The 17,703-nt window shown below is 41.7% G+C and overlaps 2 protein-coding genes across 2 annotated transcripts; one reads left to right on the top strand and one right to left on the bottom strand.

The window, feature by feature from the left end:
* Positions 1–2,731: 2,731 nt before the first annotated feature.
* On the top strand, positions 2,732–6,749 carry LOC145455028 (trafficking protein particle complex subunit 8-like). The gene has a single exon (XM_080332983.1). The coding sequence runs from the start codon at positions 3,086–3,088 to the stop codon at positions 6,695–6,697; it is 3,612 nt and encodes a 1,203-aa protein (XP_080189109.1). The 5' UTR covers positions 2,732–3,085; the 3' UTR covers positions 6,698–6,749.
* Positions 6,750–11,570: 4,821 nt separating this feature from the next.
* On the bottom strand, positions 11,571–15,998 carry LOC145455030 (uncharacterized). Its single transcript, XM_080332987.1, has 2 exons — positions 15,713–15,998; positions 11,571–14,411 (listed from the first exon to the last, which is right to left on the bottom strand). The coding sequence occupies exon 2, from the start codon at positions 14,242–14,244 to the stop codon at positions 11,722–11,724; it is 2,523 nt and encodes an 840-aa protein (XP_080189113.1). The 5' UTR covers positions 14,245–14,411; positions 15,713–15,998; the 3' UTR covers positions 11,571–11,721.
* Between the last annotated feature and the right edge of the window lie 1,705 nt (positions 15,999–17,703).

Consider the following 17,703-nt stretch of genomic DNA (forward strand, 5'->3'; position numbering starts at 1 on the left):
TACCTTTTTTCATGTTAGATCATTCGGTTCAGTGAACACAACTCGTACCACTCTCCACTGAGCAATATACACAAGAATTCGTATAGCTTATTTTATTGCAGTATGATGGAGCTATACTATCTATTTTTGTAACACAGCGAGCGCAGGTGGTGGCCGTTGTATATGTATAGTTGAGAGTTGAGGGATGTAGGAACTGTGTAAAATTCCTGATGAAGTGAATCAATGCCGTATACTGCATAATATCCTTAATTATCTGATGGTGTAGCAGGCTATGCTCTATTACGCATCCTGTATTATATATGGAATCAGTGTCCTGTGATCACACAACGTTTTATTTTTTATTATTTTTTTTATTACTTTAACTTGGAGAATCATCGCAGCTCGCCTGATGTATCAGGCAAAACGTACCGAGATTCCAGTAGGGTTACGCATGGTATATATCAGGGGTGGGCATAAGACGGGATTTTGAGCGGCCCGCAGACAGTTTTCGGCCATACATGATAATGTAACCCGCAGGCCGCAGGTTTATACACATTTTCCAGTACACATTTTCGGCCATGAACTGAGCATTATTAAGAAAAAACTGCACTCCAATCTATCTGATGTTTATGTGCAATCTTTACTTTGAGGGTTTCTACTTGTGCAGGGCTGATGGACTTGTTCTCTGGCCCAACTCCGATCTTGTTTCTTGAATTATTTAGTCAGCTACGATCCAATTCCTAGCCTGGATTTTTTTAAATGATTGTGATCCGGTTCTATAAACTCTGATAATAATCATCTACAAGTTCTTATTTCCAGTAAACTACAAAAACAGTAGTTTGATGCTGACCAATCAAAGGCCATTAATTCTGCCATCGGCAAACATCTGTTGGATAATCCGATTTGTGCGAATGATTATCTAGACGACAGATTTCGCGTCGTTGGGAGGGCTGTTCACACTTCCATTTGTGTGCCTTGGAGTCAACTTTTATCAAAATACACCAACCCAAACTCTGTCAACAAAAGGAGTTCGTGTACCACCTAAAAATAGTAGCCTACATTGAACGCTCTCTCTTTCGTGCTGGTGACGTCATATTTTGTGATACGATTGTTGATATACAATGTTCTTTCCAATTCTCTACTAGTTGCTGACGATTACCCCTCTGACGAGTGTCAGCCGAAAATACTCTGGTTTATTTCAATATGAGTATACCATTCAAAAGCAGTAGATTATACGATATGGATTCAGTCTATATATTGAATATTACAGCAACAACAAAAATATCACAATAAAAAAAAAGTTTAGTATTGAACGCAAATGCTTCTATTGGCAACTACTGGTGTGCAATTGGCAGTTACGACACTCACACTCACCAATAGAGATTCTGATCATATTAAAATAGTACAATCCAATCCGATATCACTCTGGCAGTATCAGAAAAAATGTGAATCTGGCTCCGATCGAGCTCCAGCCAAAAATGAAAAAATCCGGCCGGAAATCCAGTCCGGCTCCGTCCATATTCCGCTATAGTTTCTACGTCCAACGTGCAGCCAGAGTTAAAGAAACATCGACTTCAACAGCGGTTGAAGTAGCCCTACATTACGTAAATAAATTCTGATTTTTGTCTCTATGCTTTAAACTTGAAGTTTACATTAACTACTATTAATTCCTTGTATAGGTTGACAAACACGAGAGTAATATAACGATTCAGGAATCTGGCCAGCCAAGTACTTCATTCCCCATATCCGGCCCGCGGACTGGAAAAGTTGCCCGCCCCTGGTAGGCCTATATAATTCGTATACTGTAATTAGGGCTGTGCAAAATCGAGTACCTGAGTGATTCGATTCTGAATCACGTAATATGCCTCGAGTAATCGAGTATCACTTATTATGATGTCATAACAGAATGTAATATGTCAAAGTTCAAATATGTACCGTTTATGCGACCTCTAAGAATATAATGCCAGTTATCCATCTCATAAAAGATACTTTGGTATTTTTTCGACCATACCAATTTCATTCCACTTGGTGACAATGCTGTGGGATAATCAGGACTTCGCAAATGTGCTACTTCCAGTAGCATTTGCAGCTTTGTACCATATGTTTCTTATGCTACGATACCGCCATTCAAGGTACCGTGGCTTCAACAGTGAAAATTAGTATCGAAACTATAATTCTCGTTGATAAATTAACTTCCAGTGGCGATGAGCGTATAATTTCAATACTCGATAAAATCGTCTTTCACTACTCGACTCGAATCATTGGAATTAATACTCCATTCAGATTCGAGTACTCAAATCATTGTGCCCAGCCCTAATTGTAATATGCACGACTCCAATAGGGTGTATCTACTATCTGAATAGTATGGTATGCCGTCATATTCCTGATTATATAATAAATCTATTCTTCTCCATTCTTTTTTATTATATATCATGAACATAAATTATTAGTGTTGGTATTTTTCAATTGCAAGATGTATACTGCTGATGATCTCGTGTTCTATTTACTGCATCTGGTTTTTAGTTGGTCCTTGTGGCCTGTATGGAATCGGTGTCCTGTGCTCACACAATTCTTTATTTTTTTATTAAATTACTTCGACTTCGGAGAATCATCGCTGCTCACCTGTTATAGTAGGCAAAACGTACCGAGATTTCAGTAGGGCCTTATGGCAGCCTAACAGCCAGTGGGGTCATTTCTGGCCTATTCGGCAATAGACTACAGATCATATGGGATGAGATGTGTGCAGTCATTTGACCATCTTCACCGCGCACTTGACGTTGGCAGTATGGCTAAAGAATACAATACCGTAGGGCTTCCATTTTATTGGTGATTCATGCAGAATCTCGAGTTATTTTAGAGCGTGATTGCAATGAGCATCAAAATGTCAAGGTATTTTTATGATGTAGGCCTGTATATCGGCGTTAATTTACATCTAATAAGAGAAATTAATGATTTTAGCACCAATGTGCAAATGAATATTTTCAATGTACGTATAGCCTACCATTTCGTGATGAGTGTTATATTGATAGCAGGCTAATAGGTGTATTCTCATGTAATCCACAGTATTTACAGATTAGTCTCATAGGTTATCAATCATGCCACAATAATGGTTGAAACAATCAAGAGCACGTACGACTTCATTAAGGGTGCTTTGCCTGTTCGGATAGGAGTCTTGGCGAATGAAGATGCCGAAGTACTCTGCATGAAAAACAACCTCTCTTTTGTCGACCTGATCAAGCCATTTAGCACGCTGACAAATGAGGCTCAGATACAAGGGTCCGGTTCACAGATGCATCGTATTTACAACCTTCACGTTCACGCAATGGATGTAAAGGACACATCTGATAACACTTCCCTTTCTATGCACGAAGGCATTGCTGCTCAGATTAATGATTTGGCGGATAAAGACAAGGCACCCACAGTGACTTTCAACGTGGGCACTTATGCACTGAACGTGAATCGTACTTGCCCGTGGATGGAGATATACCGAAATTTTGTGCTACGTTCCGGTCCACCTCAAAGCCACGAGTTCCTTGGTCACCTGGTAGCTTGTATGCTGGTCGTGTCATCCACAAATCCAGATCCAATCAAAGCATTTTCTGACATCAGTCAGCAGCAAAATAGAATCCAACACGGAGATCCTACCAAAAGCAATTTGAAATGGATGACTCCCAACACCATGAAATACTATGTGCTCCTTCATGATGTCAAAGAAGGTGACATTGCAAAAGCAAAAGAAGCTTATTCCTCATTGCAATCGATGTTTGGGCAAAACTTTGTGTATCTGCTTCAAATTAATTCCAGAGAAAGTTCGTTGAACGATTCGGATACAGACATACCAGCTCCATGGCGACAAATAAAAAATCTATCGAAAATTAAACAAGGAATATCACAGCCCAATCCTCAGTGCAACGGAACAGATAGTGCTGCTGCTACTTCTGCAATGCTGGGATGCTGCCTTAACATCGAAGACCACAGTGCGCTGCGTAATTTCACACAAGATTTTATTTTGCGTGCCTTGCTTCCACATCTTGAAAAGACCATTAGAAATCTCAACGATCAATTGTCTACTAGAAAAGGCCTTCACAAATCATTGTTCAAAGCTACTAAAGCAATATTTGGCTCCAGCAAAAGTTCCAGTCCTGTAACTACCGGGGGTTACCATGCAGATTCGAACGAGTTGCTGGTGCGCAAAGCAGCAGATTTGTGTTTCCTTTCTCAAATTTATGATCAAGCCCTTCATCTGTACCATGGCGCCAAGAAAGACTACATAAATGACCAGGCTTGGCTCCACGCCGCTGGGGCTTCGGAAATGGCTGCTGTATCGAATTTTATGATGAGAAGCTCGAAGCAGTCTTATCCTATCCAGTACATGGAATATGCAATTAATTCATATTTGGACACTTGCAAAAGGGACAATCTCGCATTACGTTGCAGCTTGATACACGTCGAATGCTTGCAACAGGTTGGCATGTTCCAAGAAGCTGCCTATCACCTCGTCAGAATGACTGATGAAAATGATGATCTGAGAAGTGCTCTGCTGCTGGAGCAAGCTGCGTATTGTTACCTGAAAATGCATAATCCGCAACCGAAGAAATTCTCCTTCCAGCTCGTCCTTGCGGGTCACAGGTTTGGGAAATGCGGGCAAAAGTCCCACGCTATCCGGTGCTACGAAATGGCTTCGCAAATTTACTCGGACAAGGTGTGGCGATTGGTGCATGATCACCTGGACTATGCGGTGGGTCGTCTGTATTCGACAACGAAGAACTATCCCTGCGCAAAGGAGTTTTTCCGCAAGCTTCTGGTCAGGCAGTCGTCTTTGCCAGAGACGCAGCAAAGCATTTTACTTCGGGAATTCGGAAACGTCTGGCACAACTGCATTGCCACCGGCAACGCGGAGAAATTTGCAAATCTGTTTTTGCCGCGTCTGGTCCTCGAAGACACCACTGTTACTGTTCAAAATGGATTATCATCGTCCATCGATCATGCGGGGCATGTGCAAGATCTCAATTCTGACGTTAAAACGGTGGAGGATTACTTTTTAGAAAAGAATATGCTGACGAGAAATAATTTGGTGGGTGCCATCACAAACCTATCGAAGCATACAAGCAATGTAAATGGGCATAAAATTTCGGTGGGGGAATCGGCAATGATACAGGTGACATGCGTCAATCATTTAGGAATTGCCATCGATTTGTTTGACATTTCGCTGCAATTCGATATCGAAGAACCGGAGAATGCAGAAAATGATGGCGACAAGCAATTGTACAGCTGTGTTCCGATTAATTACATCTATCTGGGTGCAAATGCCAGTTCCGTTTTGGAATTCAAATTCGAGCCTTTTGCCACAGGACGGTTCCTTGCCAAGAATTTGCGTTACAAGCTAGGCTGTCAATTGACCGGCGACCCGTCTGGTGAAGATTACGAGCAATCATTGTACGTTGTGGATGCTCAGCCTTTGAATATCAAGGGGAAGCGATTGAATGGCACTAGGGAAGAGAAGTTTGGAGTTTTCTACGCTTCTGACAATCGCCTTGATATACAAAGCTTCGTCGGGCTTCCTGAAATCGAAGCTAGCATCGCAGACTATCCGACAAGCATGGTTTGCAATGAAGTTAAAGGAGCTACTCTTCTGGTGAAGAACATAGGAAAGTGTCCAATTTCTAGGATTGAGTTTGTCGTTACAGGATCGGTACTGATAACTCCGGAAAGCATCGGTAGTGGGGGTGTAAAAAATAATGCCATCAAATTTTATTCTTTGCTGAATAACGAATTGGCTGCTGGCGACGTAGGCAAATACTGCTTATCGCTAAAAGGGCCCACGAGTCCCGGGAATTACGCGTCAAACCTGTACCTGTTCTGCAAATGTAATGAGAGAACGTCGCCGGCATATCGGTCTTTCGTATTGCGGCATCAATTGTCTTGCGCAGACGGCGTAAAAATTGAAATGGAGAAGCTGAACACGATGTTGGAAACTGATTGCGTCATGTCGGCTTGTGTGGAGAGTGTAGGTCACGACACGGAAGAATTTTCGTTCCAAAAGATTTCTTTATCATCGACGCAAACTACGGTCGATTCGGTTGGCAGTGCAGACCCGGTGACCGTGCCGGTGTCCACAAAATTATACAAATACTTCAAACAGCGGCACTGCGATGAGAACCTTGCATTACAAAACGAACCAACTCAGACGGCTAATGTCACGTGGAACTATAAGCTCAACTCCGAAGAGACTTCATCAAACGGCCAGCAGAGTATATCCGTGAAAGGCGCTAACTCTCTTAACAACGCCGGTGACCAAAGCAATCTCGAGAGCGCGGAAGCTCTGAAGTATCTACATCATACGTTAACATGGAGGCTGGCTGCGGGCCAGATCCATCATCACGATTTCGACACCGAGCCCTTCTGTGTCATTAACTGTGAATTAGTTGCGGTCAACACCAGCAGATACCAGCTCGCCGTTTCGGTAGCCGTCAGTAAACCACCTGTCCTGGTAACTTCATTCTCGTGGGTCGGTCTTACCAAAGTGGATCGCACCGTGGAACCGTACAGCAAAACCACTGTACCGCTGAAAGCGTGCTTCACAAAGCCGGGGATATACAGCTTTGGAGGCATAACGGTATCGGCTATACCGGTGGGAATCGCGACCCAGGTCATTCCTCAGAAGCCGATGAGCAATTATTTTGTAACCATTACTGATAAGAAGCCTAGACCAGAATGAAATATTTATCATGAGTAACATATGTGCAAATAAAATCCGAATTATCCTTCAACCCGATGTGTTTGTGTTGGGCAACAGAAAATCATGCCAATTGCATTGGGTAATTTTAGTATGCTTCGGTAGGCAGAGGTGGTCAGTAACGAAGTACTTCTACTTTTTGGAAGTACTCAAGTAGTTTTTCTCTACTTCTGGTACTTACTCAAGTAGATCTGATTTTCTCTACTTCTACTTGGTAATATTTTGCGATCTGCTTACTTACTTTTCTCGCTATTTTCATTTTGTCAAGTAGAAGTAGTTTAATCCCCCAATACGAAAGATAGCCTGAGGAATTTCGGGGCTGTTTTCAAGCAGCACCGACATTCAATATTCATAAAAGTCAAGTAAAGCCCAGAAATTTTATTGTGCTTCGCGCACAGCAGTTATGGAGCGACAAATATGTTCTCACGAAAGTATTAGTGAAAATAATTTAGGTACCGGATTGCTTGGTTTCGCTCACACCGCATTGTCGCCCATATCAAATATTTCATCACAATAAATATGGCCAACCATCAAGCAATTACCTATTGATATCGTAATCTAACAGCCCATGACGTGTCCTGCTAATCTGGAAAATGTGGCTTTCTTGAACATTACACCTGTTTTAGCAGATGCCTTTGAAACTTTATGGACAAAAGACATGAAATCTATTTTCCACTTTTTAGAAGTGGTAGTTGTATTTCACTTTTAATTCCGAGTATCATACTTTGAGTTCTAATTGCATTCACTTCTTTTGTCTGCAGAACATACATGTTGATTGTTGAAGCATAAAAGCAAGTGTAGCAATGCCTCTATTTTCCGAAAATAAAGCTACAATAAATATACATTTTACGATCCACAATATTTGTTATTACCGTATACTAATCGCGCAAAATGTTGAAACCGTATCCGATTCAACTTCTCCGTATTGCTCTTCGCCTAAACTTGGGGCCTTTTCATATGGGGTAGGGTGCCATGCCATGATATTCTCTAAAACGGGGTCTACTACTAGTAAACAAAGGGGTATTATCGCATTTTCATATCTATACTATAATTTGAATCCCATGATGTGAAAGAATGCTTATTCCGTCGAAAATTGATACCTCCTTGGATGCATCAATACGAGTCAAGCTCTCAGTACCTTCCGCATAGCTCAATTTGCAACTTTTGACAGTCCATGCGAACGAATTAAGACTGCTTTCAAAACTACTTGAGTAGATTTAAAGTCAGTCAATTCTACTTCAAGTAGTTTTGGGGGCTCATAGAAGTACTTCTACTACTTGAGTAGATATTTTCTTCGCTACTTCTACTTGAGTAGCTTTCTTGACTACTTTGACCACCTCTGTCCGTAGGGTTACCATATTTTGAGATGCGGAAAAGGGTACCAGGTAATTTTTACGAAATACTGTTGTGTTGAAAGAAGGCGTTTTTCAAAATCTAATCCCGGTCGGTTCTTTGTCATCTTAGGCGTCAAAATCCAGTTTTTGCGCCGTTTATTGCGTATTTTTAGTTGCGCCTGGGCAATCGCCTGCCTGTCAAAGCTATGAAGGAGGGCGTATGGTATGGTAACCCTAGCTTGACCTTCAGCCGCAGTCGAAACGATTGTCTCTATATAGGCTAACTCTGAATACTTCATCTGATTACTGCATTAAATTCAACTTGCTACAGCGATTATAACTAGAGCCCGACCGATATTGGATTTCTGAGCCGATACCGATAACACCGATATCCAGTACCTCCACCGATAACCTCGATATATTCAGCCGATATTCAAAATGAATGGAATCTAGCTCAAGGCCCATATTTAACACCTCAGAGCATTTATTTCAACAACTTTACAGCCATTGATATGCTTGAACATGAAATAAATGATCTAGGGGCTATAAAAATATATCAAAAGCACCAATCCAGCAGTTGCAGATTACAGTTCACGAAGCACAATTTCTCGGCGCTTTCTCCAAGGATTGAACTTCTGTGGTCTTTCATAAATGATGTATATAGTACTAAACACAGTGAGCAGTCTTTCACTTGGTACCTAGTGGCACAGCAAGGATTGGAAATCTTTCTTCATTTCGGTTCCACCGCTCCCTTGCAGGGGATCTTTCCTTCAATGGTTTCACTAAATATTGATATTCTTCTGGCAGAGCACCTGGAGCCTTCAGCACATCATCAACAAATAGCTGAAGAGAAAGTTGAAAACAACTCAAATTGTCCATGTCTGCAACTGCTCCACCCATCCCCCTTGGGCCTTGACCATGACCAGCATTTCAACAATCAATTGATCAATATTTTACGCTTTTTTGTCAGAATTGGCCAATGTCATCATGGAATCAAAAATGTTCGGATCTGTTATTGGCTTTACTCCACCTTTGCTTGATTTTCTTGCCCTCTATGCTCGCATATTTCCTATCATGGTGGCCCCGCAGGTCTCAGCCCTCAGTCAGACCCTGTTTGGAATCGGTGTCCTGTGCTCACACTATGTTTTATTTTTTAATATATTACTTTAACTTGGAAAATCATCGCTGCTCACCTGATATATCAGGCAAAAAGGCCAGCGATTCCAATCAGGAGTCAGACGACTTCATACATTACTGGTATAATTAGCTCTGTTGGTACCGAACCAATAGCACTATCTTCAGAGAAACGTTTCGACGCGACGCTTTTCTCTATCATCACGAGGGCCAGTCCAGCATGATTGAAGTTCTCATTTCTCTTACTGATTGAAATCTTCTGCAGACAACTATCCATCCAGGATCCAGCTGCTCTCTGTCTTTGGTGATCGATTGATTACTGCAGGGGGATTCCCACGAAGTCAGCGGGGCATAACGGTGATTAGTTATCTACAATATTTGGACCGACTTTTTTCCTCATTTATATTAACGACATTGTTAATGCATCTTTATTCCGCACAACGCTATTTGCTGATGATACTCACCTCTTCATAACCTCCAACACTGTCGATGATTTGCATGCATCTGTGAATAGGGAACTCCCAAAAGTGTCGAGATGGCTGCAAGCAAACAAACTGAGTTTGAATGCAGATAAGACCGAGATGCTCGTTTTAAATAATGCCAGTCATAATTTCACTGTGAACATCAATCATAAACAAATCTCAATATGTGACTCAGCAAAATATCTCGGCGTCACCATTGATTCCAAATTGTCTTGGAAGCAGCATATTGAATGCACAATATCAAAACTAGCTCGGTGTGTGGGAATAATGACCCGTCTCCAATCTTTGGTTTCCAGATCAGTACTACGAACCATCTACTTCTCTCTTTTCCACTCGCATCTGCAATATGGAATCGTAGTATGGGGAAATGCATGTACAACATTTTTGTGCAGAATTCGAACCCTGCAAAACCGTGCGATACGGCTGATCTCATCTGTACCTTTACGTACCAATTTATCGCCTTACTACCGTAAGCATCGAATTTTGCGAGTTGATGAACTGTATCGCTTCGAAGTATCAAAAGTTGTTCACAAATATTTTTCCAATAGTCTCCCTCCTGTGTTTGATGACTTTTTCATACCTGCTAAACATGTCCATTCCCATTACACGAGATCTTCGTCTAAAGGAAACGTCTACTTACCCCAACCCAATAGCAACCTAACTAAGAGATCTATCGACTACTCAGGACCTATCATCTGGAATGCATTACCATCACATATCCGTGAATTGCCTTATAATAGATTCAAAAAAGCCCTACTTGATCACCTCTTGTCGTTACACTAACACTGTTGCCCTACCTCGCCCAGACATTGCTTCATTGATAATTTGCTACCATTGTTTAATTTTTTTCTACTTTCCTTTCCTAACTAAACATTTTTTTACAGCCAGACTGTTCTGAGTCAAGTGTACCTGTTTGATGCTGGTGTGATCAGACTAGATGACCTTCACGGTCTTATCGATCATTCCTATCTAATACCGAATACTGTGCACGCATATTTTCTGTACCACATTCACTGCCGTTTGTTATGTATTTTGGTTCGATGAAAATAAAGACTCTCTCTCTCTCTCTCTCAGATAGGAACGCCTACTGCCCTCTATGCAGCATGCACTATATGCAGCTTGGCCATTTATTTTTATAATTTACCACCCTCACGTCTTCTATCGACTTCTCTGACTCCCTGCCACCATGTTGTGACGTCACGAAAAAGGCCGATATTTTTTTACCTTCAATGGCCGATACCGATATTTCTCTCCAAGCGTGATATCGACTCGATATTATCGGCGAGCCGATAATCGGTCGGGCTCTAATTATAACACCCAATAAATGGGATTTCAGTTTAAACCAACTGAGCTGTATAATGGTCGTTGCTGCGTTACAAACCAGGGGGGAACCGTTTTGATCAATTTCCAAGGCTTGAATTGATGACCAGATTCCAAGGCTGTGTCACCAAGAAGCTAGAACTATTAAAAAAATCCAATAGTATCAATTTCCAAGGCTTAAATTGAAGACTGCATTCCAAGGCATTTGATGCTGTGTCACCAAGAAACTAGAGCTACTGTAAAATCCAATAGATCGTCGACTGTCAGCTAACTAGGTTTGTAGTTTGTACAAGTCTGCTGTGTGGGTCACATTCAACTATAGTTCAGAGTTTGCTGCAGGCCAATAAAAACAACTTGAGGGCTGAACCAGTTGACATACTTGTAGAATTAACCTTTAAATGCGGCTGACATATTTTCAGCGAGAGTACGAAAATAAGCCAAACTCGAAAATTGCAGGCTCTTCCTCATAATTTTTATGGTGCTTCCTAACAAAAGTCGACTTACACCAATACCAAGACAAGCCAATATCCATTCCTTATGTAACAGGAGCCACTAGGTGAAAAGATTGGCATTACCACGCCAATATGATTGACCCACATTTCTTTATTCAAATTATATACAAGACTGGTCGAAAACTTGCCAAATTTCCTGTTTCCAAAACATACAAAGAAACTATTGCAACGAATGTTTTCAACGAACTCAAAATGTAAGCACCCACAAATCCGAACCACTCCAATTACTTTGCAGGGCCTTCTTCGTATTTTGTGTTAGCCAGCATCCATGATTTCACTGAATTTATGTTCATTATGACCATCACCTCCATGCTTTCTTTTACATTGACTTGGTTGAGCTGCCGAAGACTAGGCGAGAGTCCACCGAAGGCATCATGGAGTCGGGCAAGGCTGCTATCGTAATTGCTCACAAATAATGGCGGGGCAACTAAATCTCCAGTCTTCCTGCTGAGTATCACACGCATTGGTATATCCGCACGAATTTTCCGACCCATCTCGCACAGATAATGCGAAAGCTCGGTCAAGTGCCTGCTAACTAACAAAGCCATTTCCTGACAACTCAAAACATACGGGATAATGATATGATGTGGATAGTTTGCTATCTGTGGCTTTCGATACACACCTTTTCCTTCCAAAAATTTGAAAACGGGGATCACATTAGCAGTGCTTGCGGCTAGCATTATGATCCTTCTCACCTGGGTTGTCAAACCACGTGCCATCATTTGGTCCACCATTCCATTGCACATTTGCTCGTCCGATTCGGTTTTGAAGATCCCATCGCTATCAAAAATTCCAGCAAGAATATCCTCCATAAGGCTCGCTTCATTCCTGTCTCCAAAGCCAGCCGGATATAACGTACAACATTTCGCAGCATCTATGTAACGCTTGTTGGCGTAAGCAGCCTCGGCGACTTTACACAGCATCTTAAATATCATCGGCGACAAGACCGGGCCAAAGTCTGTATTGCTCTCCAGAAAGTATTCTTCGATGACATGCAACGCTAAATCCAGATTGTTAAACTGCAGACAATTGTTCACCATAAACTCGGCCAAATTAAATCGGACTTTCCTTGACTGTGGGCTAGGTGCCGTTTCTAAAAACGGAGGCACCAGCTTAAGTCCTATCTGCTCCATGAAACGCAATAAATCATGGGAAGATTTAGGAGCAATCCGTTTTGTCACTTCCGCGCATATCCAAGCAAGACGTGTCCTGACTCGTGCCTTGTCACTGGCCACGTTGATCGCAGCTGAAATGAAGGATTTAAGGTCGGAATTAATCAGTTTATCACTTAAATCGACATTTGCCGAGTCCTCTTTCCAACTGGCCACAATCAAGTCTGCAAATGCGCTGAAAAGGGAAATCGTAACAGGGAACCCACCGACTGCCTCCAGCATCTGCGCAACGCAATGACCCAACTTATCATAGTCAATAGTCTCCTGGCATACGGTTTTCTGCTCATCATTTCGTGCCATTGATAAACCATTTCCATGCATGTGTGCGTTTAGTATTTCTGCCTCGTGAGCATCGGTGTTTTCCGCAATAGGAGCTTTGACGCCCCAGTTATAATTTCTTCTGTTTGAGCTCGGGGGTGAAAGCGAGTCCGACTCAAAAATTTTGGTATTGGAAGTCTTTACCTGGATGCTGCCATGCTGGCCCCTGCTGCTATGAGCAGGTTCATCATGTGCCACAATCACAAGCCTTTCAAATTCAGTTCTTTCCTTCATCTCCTGAGAAGGCAGTTTTAAATGTCTGTCAAACAATCGCCTTACCCGATCGCCATATGGTAATTTAGAATCCCTGATTTTGGTTAAAATCAACTCCACCTTACCGAATTCCTTTTTCTGGTAAAGGCACTGAACAAAATCACACACGAACTCATCATCCAACACGATTCGTAACGCATTGGTCAAGCGCACAATACGGTACAGATGAGAGATTTCATTCTGGTCCATCAACTTTGCAACGAGACATTTCGAAAGACTGGCAAGCTTTTCATCGCCTTTTTGAAATAAATTGTCACTATAGGCTTTACAGTAGCGTTCGGCAACTTCAATGGCTTTTTCAGGTGTGAACAGCAACTGGTTGTGGCAATCCGATATGATCGATAGTGCATCGAGCTTGGGTCTTTCGATATGGTTACGCAGATCCGACTTATGAGCTTGAAATTGTTTTCTACCCACTGAAATCGGCTGTTTATTTCGATATAATGGCTGCTTTGACTGATAGAGAGTTGAGCAATCCTCATCTCTAGCATAAATACTCATTGCGTCGCTGTCATCATTGCAGTTCGATTGCATCCCAGCCGTGTGTTCTGAAATTTTGTTCCCTCGATCAAATACAGATCTTTGTTTACCGACAGGTTTGGAAGTTTTTTTCTCTTTGCTCGTCTTCAAGGGCTCTCCGGGTCTTTTGAGACTCATTTTCTTTGAATTCTTCTGTATCCGTACAGTTCGTTCGGTACTTATCATGAAATTCCTGTGCATGTCAGGCTTCGTGTCAGCGGACGACATAGAATTACAGTTCGAATTCACATTTGCTTTAGAATGAGTCGGGAGCGAGGAGGCGGAATCCTGAGACTCTTTGTCTTCTGCACTTTGTCGGTGGAAGTTTTTACCCAAAACTGGGGATGAACGGGGACTATCTGGTCCATAATTCCCCAGATCGTCAACCTCTCCAGGTTCAAGATCAAGTACCAAGTCGTTGTCACTGAAATCTAAACAGTCATCGTTTTCAAGAGATCCATCCATTTTGATCTACTGATTGGAGGCTTCTAGACGTACCAACTGCTCACAATAGTCCTACTATACATTTACAATACAAGAATTACCATGAATAAATGCTGTGAATGTTAAATTTTGAAGACTTAAATTCATTGGTTAGCGATAAAAATCCACCCATCATTTGTCAATCTGTGCTCACTGACAGGCGCGAAAAAGGGGGGGGTTTTGCGTTACGAAATTGGCCATTGTGACGTCATCATTGCGACCACTCGTCTCTACGCGCTGGCGATTATTTATAGTTTATTAATAAACAGATTTGCGGTGAGTGGGAGATGTACGAATACGATACAGACATTGCCTGAAAATCGCGTTTCTTTTACGGTACGATTGAAAGAAATTCGTAAATGCTCACATTTAGTCATGAGCCGGCAAACGCCGCCCGTCTTCAAGCGCCTAGTTCCGGCCAGAGATGCGCGATTTTGTTGGGTTTTGACAATATTATGCGCACGGTCGGTAGTATCGCAGCGGACGAACAAGCGCGGAATAAGGCGGTAGCATAAACGAGGGCGATCCCGATCGCCACAGAGGTGTGGTGTGAACAGTGTACGTCGTACACGAATGTGTCATTTTCGATGGCTTTACTAGCCATACGGCTGAGCGTGTAGTACGCGCGAAGATAATTAGACTTTAATTGCAAGCACGCAAGTCAGTCAATTAATACAGAGTACACACTGGGATAATAACTAGATCGACAGAGAAACTTGTCAGCCGATATAATTAGGTTAACTTTACTACTAGGCCTACTCAATTCTCCCGTTCAGCGACAACGTAGGCCTGTATTTGGACGATAGCAAGCCACCTAACAATCGAGAACGTGGATTGCTAGGCTTGTATTTTGAAATGTGAATGTCAATCGTAGGCCATTTCTCGCCAATAATCGCGAATACAATGTGGATTTGAGAATAGCATTGTCGTACTGGTGTCGTCGTGTCTGCGTCTCGCTGATCAATCAACACGCCGTGCAATTCTTAATTAGGATTTCAAGGCGAGCAGGTGCAGCGAATTCGCGAGCGATGTTGATTGCCGGCAACTTCGCCTTTGCAATTACGTATCGCGTCGGCCAATTAGATTAGATTTTCCTAAAATGCATCTCTCGTTTTAGCAAGGCGAGAGAGAAATCGAGGGAAAAAAGTTGAGAACGTCAGCAACCGCCACAGCTTAAATGTAGCTGACCAAGCGCAGAATTCGTATGGAATTAGCGAATTATAATGACCTATTTTATCCTTTCGACTAATTCGGCGCATAATTCCAATATTTTGTAGGAGTGTTAGTCCCCTTAAATAACATAAAGACGCCATATTCGCCTTCTCATACGTAAAAACGAATATGTTAAACTGATAAATTAGCAAATATTAGAGGCTATATTTGACATTAATTTTTAGGATTTTGAAAAGGGGGGGGTTCCGACCCCCTAAAACCCCCCTGGATACGCCACTGCTCACTGATACTACATTGGAGTGAAAAATGAAGAAATTTGAATTTCAGATTATAAGTGTCTCGATATACCGTGCCAAATAGAAAATATATAAATTCTATCATAATTTTGGGTTTGTACACTCTCTAGTGGTCGTGCACTTTCACCGAGTGAACCGAAAATAGCCAATTTCGCCGTATCTTGATAACCGCTTACACTAGAAAGATAGTTTTGGGCTTAAAAGATGCAGAAGCAACAAGTTTCTATCTCACTTCCACAGAACTTCTTCTTGAAAATGAACAGGATAAAGTTACATGCAAATTACTGATTTTATAGGTAAAATTAAGCACTGAAGCAGTGGGTAGGATGTCAAAAGTCAATTACAACTACTTTTCAAAACTTGCTCAAACAAATGAAGCCCCCTCCATTCCAATACAGACTTGATATTTGTGTTTTGAATGCAGATTTTCAATTTTTGTGATGCATGTGATACAAACCCTGCAACACCATGTTGGTAAGAAATCTCTTTACAGTCAGTTTTAAACTGATCGAAATCGCGACGCCGCACTACTGATGAACGCCGTTCTTGGTACAGTTTTAGAAGTCACTATTGATGCCCGAGCCCTATTAACACTTGGAGTAGGCTTTATTTGTTTGAGCAAGTTTTGAAAAGTAGTTGTAATTGGTGGGGTATGTTGCTCAGTCATAAGATCAATCACTTGACGCTTTTGACATCCTACCCACTGCTTCAGTGCTCAAAGCGGTTATCAAGATATGGCGAATTTGGATATTTTCGGCTTGTTCGGTAAAAGTGCACGACCACTAGAGGGTGCACGTACCCAAAGTTATGATATAATTTATTTATTTGCTATTTGGCGCCATATATCAAGACACTTTTTCGAAATTCAAAAACTTTCATTTTTCACTCCACCCCAACTGATACCACCGTTCCTTGAGACCTCCGAAAACATTACCATTGCTTCTGGAGGATTTTTGTGGAGTCGATGTCATACTTCGAGCATAAGTTGTCACCGATTCTATACATATAAATGGAGCCATCCCGTTTATTCGTCAGTACATTTTCTGCAATTAATAACATGTGACTAGACTAGAAGTTACCCACCATTGTTGCACCGGTATATACTTTTTGTAAGCTTTTGTATGACGACACCAATGTACAAAGGGGATTACTGATTTGATGCGCGCTTTCTTGAATGACAGCTGAGATTAGATTAATTTAAAACACCCATTTCTGCTTGATACATATCGTTTCCATTGTATTTATTAGCTATGGTCAATACGGAAATATTGTTTTGTCGCTGAATCCACCGACTCAAGGCACTCTCCTCTTGTGTTTATGACTATTATAAGACACTGTCAACTTCAGGTGCTGAACTCAGGTATGCCGCGCATACCTAGGAATTTTTTTGGGTATGCAGCAGAATTCTTGAAGGCATGTAACTGCCTGGCTAGTTGGTGAATAGCAAGATTTGGAAATAAGCAATGTAATGCTGCTGCTCGCGTCATTGGAGCAAATCCGCAACAATACATTAATCGAATGCGAGCAATTAGAAGACGAGACGCAAGACAACAAGACCTAAAGATGTAAATTTCTACGCAGGCGAAACGTAGCGATTGTCAGGTCATGTGTATAAATATGATTTGTGATGTGCCGGCCGGAACTATCACGTCTGTTAGGATTGTGATGTCATACAGGCTCAATGCATTGAACATGAACTGAATTGAGTATAATACATACTGACTGAACAGACTCAAGCGGAGTAATTGATTTTGATTTGCGCTAATACTAAACCACAACGATCAGATGTCTTGCAGGCTCTCAATTCGAAAGTTTTGACTCCTTTGAAAAGTGTCACTACGGAACCAGAACAGACTTCGCATTTGTGAAAAAATTCCTTTTACTTTGGTTCATTAGCTGTCACCGAAGACGCGTGTGTTTGTTCTTGAGACGAAGTGATTGAAATCTTGTGATTCTCTGAATATGTTGCATA

This window comes from Botryllus schlosseri, chromosome 14 (assembly GCF_051294905.1).
Source record: "Botryllus schlosseri isolate E-star chromosome 14, Bs_hap1, whole genome shotgun sequence".
NCBI lineage: Eukaryota > Metazoa > Chordata > Ascidiacea > Stolidobranchia > Styelidae > Botryllus > Botryllus schlosseri.

Excerpts from the sequence above, each read along its gene's own strand:
- LOC145455030 (XM_080332987.1), bottom strand. The coding sequence starts at position 14,244 with ATGGATGGATCTCTTGAAAACGATGACTGTTTAGATTTCAGTGACAAC.
- LOC145455028 (XM_080332983.1), top strand. The coding sequence starts at position 3,086 with ATGGTTGAAACAATCAAGAGCACGTACGACTTCATTAAGGGTGCTTTG.